Source organism: Chamaea fasciata, unplaced genomic scaffold (genome assembly GCF_029207755.1).
Source record: "Chamaea fasciata isolate MVZ Bird 193981 ecotype frontalis unplaced genomic scaffold, bChaFas1.0.hap1 SCAF_18, whole genome shotgun sequence".
In the NCBI taxonomy this organism is placed as follows: Eukaryota; Metazoa; Chordata; class Aves; order Passeriformes; family Sylviidae; genus Chamaea; species Chamaea fasciata.
This window is the reverse complement of record NW_027094103.1, coordinates 3,313,188-3,324,505: the sequence shown is the minus strand read 5'-3', so window position 1 is coordinate 3,324,505 and position 11,318 is coordinate 3,313,188. Positions and strand designations below refer to the sequence as shown.

At 52.4% G+C, this 11,318-nt stretch overlaps 1 protein-coding gene across 1 annotated transcript; it reads left to right on the top strand.

Moving 5' to 3' along the window:
- The first annotated feature begins 3,613 nt into the window (after positions 1 to 3,613).
- Positions 3,614 to 10,506, top strand: MLEC (malectin). The gene is made up of 5 exons (XM_066199616.1): positions 3,614 to 3,832; positions 7,107 to 7,285; positions 8,630 to 8,806; positions 8,966 to 9,023; positions 10,185 to 10,506. Exons 1-5 carry the CDS (start codon positions 3,643 to 3,645, stop codon positions 10,412 to 10,414), a joined length of 834 nt encoding a protein of 277 aa, XP_066055713.1. The 5' UTR covers positions 3,614 to 3,642; the 3' UTR covers positions 10,415 to 10,506.
- Positions 10,507 to 11,318: the final 812 nt, after the last annotated feature.

Here is an 11,318-nt window from a genome sequence, read left to right as displayed (position 1 = left end):
CCCATCTTGGAAATGTGGGTGTGAGCCAAGAAATTGGAAAATGGATATTTACAGATCTCCACATTTAGTGGCTCAACAGCTGTATTGTAGAGGGTGATATTGGAGATGAGGGTGATAAACTGAACAGAGTCCAGAGTCCTGGTAGGTTATAAATGTGGTTAGGGTAATACTGGGGAGGGGGAGCTGTGTGCAGGCTTGTGTCTGCCAAAGGGAGTGCTGGTACACAACGTGCTTCTCTTACAGTGGAGCCTGTTGAGGAAGGAGCTGCCTGTGCCTGTGGAGCAGGACAGCTGTGCTGCTGCCTGTGTGCTGCAGGGTGCTGTGCCTGCCTGTGGGCACTGGGGATGCCTTGGGGCATATGCCTTGTGCCACAGCCAGCCTGCAGGAGCCCTGTGCATAGTCGGAGGCCACAAGCGTGGTGGCTGCCTCTGCCTGTTCCTTCCCAGACCTTGCCCTGAGCAGTTGCATCTTGTGCCCGCAGCATCAGATAGCAGGACAGTCTTTGTTTGAAATGGTTACTGCGTGTCTGTGGGCTGGACTGATCCACAGCACAGCACCACCGGTGGCTGGGCATCTTCCCTGCAAACTATGGCCACTTCTGCTTTAGCAGGTCCCTGTGTTGGTAGCGTGGCAGAGCTGTGCCTGTCATCCCAAGAGTACTAGGCAAAGGCTGGCTGCAGGACGCCTTCGTGTCATTGCAGAGGCAGTCCTGGAACCGTAACTACTTCTGAGGAAAGCTGAGTCTGCCAAATCATCTGTAGCTCTTTTCTGCCGGGTCTCACCATGATACAGTGAACAGGTCAGACAGGGCAGGTCTCAAAAGCCTTCTTTTTTTTTTTTTTCCTTCCAGCAGAAGCTCTTGAGCTCCTGCTGCTAGCCTGATTTTACTTTCACAACAAACGCCAAATAATCCCAGGGAGTTTTACTATTTTCTTGTGTAGACAGGGGCAGAGATTAAAGATCCAATCTAAATAATCTAATTCCAGAGATAATCCTTTTGCTCTCATCTCCAATTTGGTACCAGTGAGGCTTCCAAAGAGCTCTACATGGCAGGGCACAGCTGGTCCCTTGTGGGCACTTGAGCCTTGTAGCCCTGTGCCATTTGGGAGGGCTGTGGGGCAGTGGGGCTGTCTCACACTGATTTCTTAGATATCTCATTAGCCATGAGGCCTCCTTCTGACCCACACATCTTTGCTGCTGCTTTTGGACATCCCAAATCCTGATCCCATTTTCCAGCAGGAAATGGCTAATGCCCTAAACATGTGCCCCTTGTTGCCTGTGAACAATCAGGGTGGTAGGGTAGACCAGGCAGGACTGATTCAAGTCAGTCCTTTTGGCACAGCTGCCAGGGGACAGGGAGAGATCAAGGGATTGAGAAAATGACCCTGAGCCTTTCACTTGTAGGTTACTGGTGTAAATCCAGCCTGCATCAAGGGACTGACTGATGGCTCAGTGGATTAGTAACAGGATGGAGCCTTTGACATCTGGGGCACAAACTGGCATCAAGTTGCTGGTGTGACAGCAAGTATTGATTCAGGGTAGCAGTGTAGGACACCACGGACACAGGCCGAACAGCATCTGCCATCCTCTGCCAGGAGCCGTGACCAGCCTGTGAGCCAGGGCGAGGGCTCCTCTTGCCCCCACATGAGCACAGCCACTGTCCCTCCTCACTGCTGCTCAATTAATCCCTCTTGCTTTGTGACGCACTACTGATTCTTGGGAAACGATCACCCAAGTTAGTTTTTAGAAAATGCTCACCCTGGGGACACCTGGTAACACTTGAAGTGTTTATGTGCTTCGAAGTTGTGTTCCTGACCCACATATCACTGTTTAAAGTGTAGGATTAGGGAGGATCATTTGTAATCAGCACAAATGAGCTCTAATGAGGCCTCCCTCAGTCTCACCAACTGGACAGCATTGTCCTGGCCATGGCTGCTTGCACTCCTTTGGAAACAGAATTTGGGGGACACCCAAGAGGTCACAAACACAGCAGGGATATGGGAGATTAGCCTGGATTTGATCAGATGCTGCCAGGGCTGGGGTTTGTAACGCTGAGATGATTTGCCAGGAATCAGCATGAGGTGGCTGAATCTGGAGAGGTGCTAAGCCATACACATTTCATGCTACTAATCTGGATGTGGTTTCCTAAGGCACCCTGTAGTTTAGGAACCCCTTCCTGGCAGCAGTGCTGATGTGGGAGTTCAGCAGTGCCACATCTGTCCTGGCCCAGTTATACCATGAGTCCACGAACTGATGTCACAGCAGCAGGAACGTGCTTTGGGGTTCACTCCAACCTGAGCAGAGCAGACTGGGGAGCAGGGGGTGGGTGGTAGCACGTTCCACCAAACAGTCCACTTCTCCAAGACTGTGTCTGCTTAAGAGGCCCACAGGTGCATTACAAAAGCAACAAATGCATTTAATTCTCAGTCTGCAGCACCGAGTCTTTATTTATAAAAGCAAATACTTTGCGAAAGACTTGAATTAATAGAACATCAGTGGCACTTAGAAGCAGCCCCTGCTAATGCAGCCGGTGCCAGGAGCACAGCCCCAAGGCCTGGCTGGTATCTGATGCCTCAAGGAACACCGTGATCAGACTGAAGGGCAAACATGAAGTTATTTGTTCCCCCTTTGTGTAGGGAGTGAGTTTCATTCGACCTCCACCTGGGATATCTCACTCCAGCCACGCAAGACCTTGTCAAAGTCCTTCAGAAAACAAACCCAGGATTTTACATTCTTCTACAAAGCGCAAGCCAGGGATCAGCCTGCTGGCAGTGTCACGGTCACCTCCCCGCCTTCCCCTTCATTGGCCGCTTTGATTCTCGGGCAGATTATTGTGGTGCACGGTGCTTGCACGCCACCGGCCGCTTCGCTCCTTACCGGGCGGGCGGCAGCTGCCTATTCCCTCACCCCGTGGCAGGGGAGAACCAGCGCGTTCTGCCAAGGCAGCGAGCCGGGCTCGGGAGCTGCTGTTCAGAGCACAGCGGGCACGGAGCTACCGGGACATGGCGAGGAGCCGCCCCCGACGGCGGTGGAGCTCCCGCTGCCCCAGCTCCGCTCCCAGCCCCTTCCCCGAGCACACCGGGTCCGCTCCGGTCCGCGCTGCCGCAGCGCCGTCCGTTGCCCCGGCAACCCTCCGTCTGCGCTTCCCGCCGCCGCCCCGCCGTGCTCCGCGTTCCGCCGCGCTGGAGCACCGCGATTGGCGGCGCGGAGGGGCGGGCTCTGCCCACCAGCAGCCGGCGCTCAGGCCAGTTCGCCGGGCTGTCCCCGCTCCGGACACGGCGCCGGGGAGCCTCGTCCGTCCCCGCCGCTCCTTCCTGGGGGAGCCGGTTCCGCACCCGCTCCGCTCCCTGCGCAGGCGGTACCGGCCCCGAGCGCCCCAGCCCGCAGGGACCCGGCTCCCCGCGCCGCTCCCGCCGCGGTCCCCGCGCCGCTCAGCCCAACCCGCCCATCGCCGCCGCTCATTGGCCCGCCGCCTTATGAATATGCAAATATAGACCCGCGGCCGTCTAATGGCAGACGGGCGGGTAATTAATATTCTCGTTCCGGCGCGCGGATTGGCCGGCGCTCGTCCCGCCCCGGCAGCGGGGTAAGCCGCCCCCTGTCGGCGGCAGGAAGGGGCGGGCGCGGCGCCGGGAGCGCGACATGGTGGGCGCTGGTGCGCGCGGGGCGCCGCTGCTGCCGCCCGTGCTGCTGCTGCCGCTGCTGCTGCGGGGCGCGGCGGGCGGCATCGCCGACAGCGTCGTCTGGGCCGTCAACGCGGGCGGCGATGCCCATGTGGACGTGAACGGCATCCACTTCCGCAAGGACCCGCTCGAGGGCCGCGTGGGCCGAGGTGAGGGCGGGGGACACGCCGCGGCCGGGGGGTTTCGGCGGGACAGCCCGCGGAGTCCCGCTCGGCTCCGCTCCGCCGGGGCTGCGAGGCCCCGCTGTGCCGGCGGGGTCCGGGACCCGCGCGCCCCGGCGCCGTCCTGCCCGCTGCAGCCCCGGCGGGTCTGTGGCTGTCCCCGCAGGACGGCGGGGGCTCCTCTCCCCCAGCTGCCCGGGGACGGTCGTGGCCCGAAGGCAGCGGCGGCGGAGCCGCGGCCAGGGTCCTCCCGCACTCCTCCCGCCGGGCCCGGCTGGGGCCGCATCACCCGTCCCCGTGGCGGTGCGGGCCCGGGGCCCCAGTGGCGGCGGGATGAGCCCTGCGGGATGGTGTTCCTGTCCTCGGCCTGCGGGGTTGTGTAATGCCGGAGGGGAAGTGGCTCCGCGAGGGTTGGAGTGGGATTTCGGCTGGAAAGGCGGCGGGAGCGGTCAAGCTGCCAGCCCTGCCGCGTGCGCCCGCCGGTCTCTTTTTCTTTCCCGTTTTCCACTGAAGAGTCCGTGTTCCACAGCAGGATCCGCCGGTTCGCAGCCCTGTGCGCAGCGTGCTCGGTGCGGTGGGAACAAGCTCTTCCAGCCCTCTGCAGCCGGATCTGGGTCGCGCACGATGTGGGCTGATGCTTGCAGCATTCTGGTCCCGACAACCAAGAGCACAAGCTGCTCGCTGGAGCCCCGGTGCTGGGCCCGGCAGGGAGAAGGTGCAGCTGGCTGGTCTGCTCCATGCCCCAGTCATGGCTGGGCGTTCGAGGGCAGGGACACGAGCAGAAGTAGAGGCAGATGGGAAATCATCGGCTGCTCTAACTACCAAGTCAGTAAAATCTTCAGCCTACTATTTAGGACAGGATGGAGAACTAATTGTACTTGGGTTACCTTTTCCTACTTCCCCCAAGACCACCGCAGTTTGAATTGTGCACGTTTCTGATAATTGGTGTGCCAAAACTTAGTCGATTCACTAATATATTGAAAAGCTAGCTGTGCTGAGCTGCTCTGCTGTCAGTTACGGGTGAGTGGTGGAATGTGGAGAAGATGAGCTCTCTGTTGACTTTTGAGTCTAACCTTTGCTGTTTCCATATAGGATGGTGAGGATTTTCCTGTGCTGTACAGCTGGAACTGCTATTGCTTACCCTGCATGAGTGCCATCCCAAATGGAGAGCCTTTTGGGCACACTGGATACAGTGGAGGTCACCTTTAAATTCTAATACAGTTTTTCACACCCATGGAAGCTGCTGCTCCAGTTGCACAGGGTGCCCTGGTCACTGTAGGTCAGCTTCCCTTAATAGACCTCTCACATGTGTGAGTTGAATGTCCTTGTGGATTTGAACTATTTATTTCTGAGTTGAGGAAAAAGGGTCTTTTTCAAGCACATTGTGACATGCACTTCCTTTGTGGAAAGCCCGTGGTGTTTCCTCTGAGCAGCAGGCTGTTAAAGTAATCCTGCTTCAGCCAGTGGTGCCAGGCACAGTGGAGACTTTACCCCTTTGAGCTCTCAGCTGCCTTTCCCTCAATGGCTTTTTATTGCACCATTGTTCGTTTACTCTGGGCTCCTCTCTGTGTTGATAGACATGTAAGGGCTATAGCAGAAATGTATGGCTGACTGGGAGGAAATGACCTAGGGATAGTAATTCTGGGCTGTGCTGCCTCTGGGCAATTTAAAACCTTTTTTTTTTTTTTTTTTTCCAAGCCTCTGTTCGGCTGCTGTGCCCTAAAGGACTGACTGTGCTGATGCCAGTTACAGAATAGGCAGGTGCCAAACAGAGTTGAGTTCCAGCTTGGTGTGTACTGCTTGCTCCCAGGGAGGACTCAGCATGCTGTAAAATCCATCCTGCTTCCACAGCTCTGTCAACAGAGCTCTGACATGCAGGTGACAGGTCTTCCTCTCCAGTTACCTTCTTGGCTATTAAAGGACTTTCTTCCTGTGCAGGCTTTCCTTTAATAGGAGCTGACTTCTGTGGAGTCCTTGGTTTGCTATCACTGTAATCTGTAGCTGGCCAGAAATACCTGTGTGGGAGGACAGGTTAAACTTTTCACCCTCTGTATTTCTGGTGGTTAGAGTCTTTATGCCCAAGCTCGAGTAGTAAAGAGAAGTGGAAGATTGCCTGAGCAGCTCTGTGTGAAACAGGAGACTAAGAACTGGCATTAATTTCCTCTCACTCGTTTGCATTGGCTCTGTCTTTGGCAACGTGTGCTGGGTTAGTAGTTCTTGCTTTGTCTTGGCCAATGCAGTGTCTGTTCCCATGGAAATGGGGGAGGGAGAGGTAAGTGCCAGCAGAGAACTTCATCTGGATCAACTTCTGCCTGAAGTGCCAGTGGGGATGGTGTCCACAGTCTTCCCTCCTGCCCCTGCTTCGCTGGGGAATTGTTTGATGTGCAGCTCTGGAGGCATTGCATCAGTTTGCATTTATACAGGAACCCTCAGGCAGTAGCATACCAAAGGGGGTTAAAGTTTTTGGGGGCTGCTGTAGAGATGGTGAAACGCTGAAAAGGGGCAAATTTGGTGACTTCTCTTATTTTTGTCAGTTACTGTTCTATTTGGGCATGATGTTTGGGCCCTTCTCGGGGGCTCTTCAGATGCCTGCAGACAACGCCTGTTTCAGCTGGGTGGCTCTGAGAACATCAGCTGATGGAGCTGCTGGTGCTCTTGAAATGCTTGTGTATCTTTTTTGCTTCCTTCATCCCGTCTTCTTGCTGACAGGTATTGTGGAGTGTGGTGAGAAGAGAGGGCTTTGTAAGATGCCTAATGTTTCTCACCCTTCTGCCATTCCCCAGGTTCTTAGTTGAGGGGGATGAATCTCTAAACCCCAATGCTGTCAACTGCTAACTTCAAATCTATTGTGTCAATGAGTCAAGTCAGTCCTATGCTAACTGTTTTAGTTTTGTATTTGGGGTTTGAAATTTGAAAATATTGTCAAAATATTCTAGGTGTTTTCACTCTTTAAAGCAAGAGGCAATGGCCAAGTCCTTTGGCTTTGTGTAATGCTTTTGAAATGAGCTTTTCTTTCTGAAATGGTGCAAGTGAGCTTACTGTGTCAGACTGCAGCAGGTCTCCAGACCTGTTTTCCTACATTTCCTGGGTGTGGGGGCTTTGGCTTCTTGTGCTCTGCCACCTGGTCAGAGCAAGCAGGGGATGGATCTATTGGGTTGCAAGTGCTAATACCACTTATGGAGCTAAGTGCTTCAAGAATATATAAAGTGTTTCTTCCTCAGGATGTAACCCTTCCTCTCACTGTTTTGTGCTCCAAACGCAGCTTCTGACTATGGTATGAAACTGCCAATCCTGCGCTCCAACGCGGAGGACCAGATTCTGTACCAGACTGAGCGTTACAATGAGGAAACCTTTGGCTATGAAGTTCCCATCAAAGAGGAGGGTGACTATGTGCTGGTGTTGAAGTTTGCAGAGGTCTATTTTGCACAGTCTCAACAGAAGGTAAACACTAGCTCCTGGTTTGTCTCTGATGTGAGCTCCTGGCTAAGAGTGCGTGTGCTCGGGTTGCCTCCGCTGCTCTGCGTGCTGGAGGAAGGAGTAAAGCACTCATTGTTAACTTAGGTCCCAACCTCTCCCGGGCTCTGAACCTTTAGAGCTCTCTTCCACATTCCAGCTATACAACTGGACTGGAAAACTTAATTTCAAAGTATTGAAACAAATGTTTGCAACTAAACATAACTAGCAATAGAGTTTTATGACCTGTTAAGGCTGTGCTGGCTTTGAGAAGTTTTTTTCCCTTTTTCTTGAGCACTTGCTTCTGACTTGACAGCATAGTTATGCTGGAAGGAAGTATTGCATAGATTGAAGCAGGGCAGTGGTCTGGGTTAAATAGCCTACTCAAAACAATTTTTACAAATGTGATAAGACTTGATATTGGCTTAGTCTGATCCTGAAAGTGGAGTTAAATTCAACTGCTTTTTGCTTTTTAGAGGAGAATAATCCTTGTCCGCTTTGAAATCCCTTATGTACAGAAGTGGAAACAGAAGCAAGCAGAACTCAAAGCCCTGTAATAAATTGGGGTAGGAGTGGTTTGTGTTTTAGTCTGGCTTTCCTCTGATTCCTTCAGCTTCTTTAGGGCTGATCTGGTTAAGCACTGTGCTGCCTTCCTGCCAGAGAAGTATTTCAGGGAGCAGAACTGGTGGGGCTGGCTTACAGAACGGATGCAAAAAGCAGCCACAGATTAAACTGAAGGGCTGTGGCATCTTTGGTTCCTCTTCCTTCATGTGGTTCTGCTGGGATTCCCCAGGTGCTGGTGAAGCTTGAGTCATTACAGCCCTGAGGAGGACTTTCACTCTGAATTCACAGATGTGGTTAGCAGTTAAACATTTTACCTCCTTCAAACCCTGTGTTCTTCACCAGCTTGTTTCCTCTTCTCTATTCTGCTGCAGGCTGTTAGTTAGGAATGGCTTCATTCCCTAGGGTGTGGTGTGTCAGCCACCCCAGGGTGGTAAGAGCAGGTTTTCAGGCAGGAGAAAAGTTGTGAAAGAGAAGCATGAATAAACAAGGATAAAACTGTGCTGTCCTCAGGTCTGAACAGCACATGTAGGGGCTGTTTTAAAAGGAGAAGGCAGATTTGAAGGGTATTTGAAAGCATTGTTAATGCTTTGGTGTCTTTACCTGGCTGCTTTTGGGCTCTAAATCCTTCCCAAAGGAGTGAGCCAGGACATGTTGCAATGCTTTCTGGTCCTGCGTGCATGAAAAGCAGAGACCTTTTCTGTTGTGTTCCCATTTCAACTGTCACGTGCCTGAATCTGCTCTGACTCTGTCATTTCTTCCGCCCTGAAGGTATTTGATGTTCGCTTGAACGGCCACGTGGTGGTGAAAGACTTGGACATTTTTGACAGAGTTGGACACAGCACAGCTCACGATGAGATCATTCCCATGAGTATCAAAAAGGGAAAACTGAGTGTCCAGGGAGAGGTTTCGACATTCACAGGAAAGCTCCACATTGAGTTTGTAAAGGTAATAAGCTTTTCAGGGCAGAGCCTTGATCTTCCCTTTCCCCTTCTTACCCAGGCATGCGGTGCAGCTGTGTGCTGGAGGAGGAGAGGGGTTGGTATGTGGGGAGACCATTCCTTGTCTCAGAGCTGAAGCACTGACTGCTGCCTTTGCTTTTTCTAGGGCTACTACGACAATCCCAAAATCTGTGCCCTATACATCCTGCAAGGAACAGTGGAAGGTAAGCACAGTCTCTGAGCCAGAAGGCTCTTCCCTCTTGGAGAGCAGCCTGTTGCTTCTCAGACTATGAGATCATAGCTCTTGCCGAACCACATCTGCCAAAATTGTTTCTCTTTCACTGAGTTCCCACAGAGTGCAGTTGCAGAGTGAAGTAGGTGTGTACTGTCCTCATTCTCCTCTAAGTCACAAAGCTTGTGTCATTTTGGAGTGAGAAAAATCAAATTGTTTTGGCATTTCCTGTATATGGGGTAGAGGGGAAGAGAACATGTCTGGTCAGTCTCAGTATATAGCTACAGATAAATACCCTCTGGCTTTGGATGTCAGCAGCAACCCTGCAGACAAATAATTTACAGTTATTTTAGCTAGTGCTGAGGTATTTCTTACCTGGAGCTTTGTTTTGCCTTCTCAGCTTGAGGACAAGGCAGTGTTTTTTCCCAGATACCAGTTCTTCTGGATAGCTCCAGGGAGTGCTGGAAAGGTCCTTGTTCTTTCATCACCCTCTTTGTAAGTGAGCTGGAATTGAAGCCCCTCTAGCTGGTGAACTAGGAGGGTTTAGGATCCCTCTCTGACCAAAACATCAATTTGCTTTACTCTGGGATGGTCAGGTGCTGCTGAAGATTTGGTAAGAGCCTTGTGGCTAGGTGGCACATGCAGCTCAGGCCGCGGGCTCAGGAGGCTGGATTTGAATGGAGCTTGGCCATGCTGCTCTCACAGCTCTAGCTTTGAGGGGTGCAGTGATACGGAGTAGGACCGATTATGGAAAGGGTTGTTTCCCATTCCTGTTTGCACCTGTATCTGCTGGTCCTGCAGGCAGCAGGTGCTTGTTCTTAACTGGATCTTACCGAGCAGCTGCTGTATCCGAACGTGTACTCTAAGCGTGCATTAACTTGTCCGCGTGACGTGTTGAAGGTGTGGAAGGATGTAGTTTTTCTTCAGGCTGGATCCTTGGATGCTCTTATCTTGCAAAGAAAAGACATAGAGGTGTGATCCTCTGTGGTGGAAGATACTCCTCTCTTCTGGGGTGTTCAGTTGTGGTTTTGATGGGGTCTCAGGTGCCCTCTTGCCAATGTTCGTGTTGGATCGGGGAGAGGGGAAGGAAGTGTCTTGAGTGATCTCCCAATTGACATCCTGCCTGCTTGCAACCTTTTGTCTTGTTCAACAGATGTTCCAAAGCTGCAGCCACACCCAGGTCTGGAGAAAAAAGAGGAAGAAGATGATGAAGATGACTATGATGATGGCTCCAGTGTCAAAAAACAGGCAAATAAGAACCGGGTTCAGTCAGGCCCGCGCACACCAAACCCCTATGCCTCGGACAACAGCAGCCTCATGTTTCCCATATTGGTGGCCTTTGGTGTCTTCATTCCTACCCTCTTCTGCCTCTGCCGGTTGTGAGAGCAAGCCCCACAGTGCATCAGCCCAGGGGCTGGGAGGGAAGGAGTTGGACCAAATATGGTTGCTTTCAATTTCTCCATATTGTTCATAATTTAAAGGAAAAAAAAAAAAGAAAAAAAAGAGGTGATTCATTTGGAATGAATAGCAATGAATAGCAGGTCCAGGTAAGAGGGAGCTTACCTTCCCCCTACCAGCAGCAAGGCCCTCGCCTTCCCCTTCGCACCATGTGCAGCCTCTGATTCTCCCTGGGGCATCCAAGAGTGAACTGAGTCCTGGCTGGGTGTGTGTTGGGCCACTGAAAGCTGATGCTACGAGTCCTGGGCCATGTCCCACACTGAGAGAAAGCCATGTGCTGTAGGATCTCTGCCTTTACTGGTGGAATACAGTTCCTTAAGCAGGAAAGCAGTTCTTAAAACAAGGCCGGGGTACACACTTTGTCCAGGAGTGTCGGAGTGTTGTGGTGCTGTTGGGTGACAAGCGCCTGCAGAGGACAGAGCCTGGCTCAGCATCTCCCTGAGTGTGTGCAACACGATGTATGGTACTCGCCTGCGTGAAGATACCACGGCTCCAGACCAGCCTCCGTGGAGACAGCCCCCTCCTAAGACTGCAAGCTGCGCCAGGAGCAGAGGGATGGATCTGGCCTCATTTGCTGCACCAGTTGGGAGAGACTTTCCTAGTCTGGCAGTTGCAATGTTTGTTCCATCGCAGAGGGATTCCGCTGTAGCCTGCGAGAGGCTGACGTTGTTAGCGTCTGATCAGATGCACTTGTTTTCTGTATTGATTATGGCTTTTGTTTCCTTTAATATCCTTTTATTTTCAAAGGTTTTGTTTTAAGCCCAGCTCTTTTTTTTGCCTTTCCTAGCAAGTGACCTCTTCTTTGGAAGAAGCTGAGTATCAGGTGAAC

Bases quoted from the DNA above. Each gene is read 5' to 3' on its own strand.
- MLEC (XM_066199616.1), top strand. From the start codon at position 3,643: ATGGTGGGCGCTGGTGCGCGCGGGGCGCCGCTGCTGCCGCCCGTGCTG. The intron at 8,807-8,965 runs GTAATAAGCTTT...TGCTTTTTCTAG, and splicing joins TCCACATTGAGTTTGTAAAG to GGCTACTACGACAATCCCAA. The intron at 9,024-10,184 runs GTAAGCACAGTC...CTTGTTCAACAG, and splicing joins CCTGCAAGGAACAGTGGAAG to ATGTTCCAAAGCTGCAGCCA.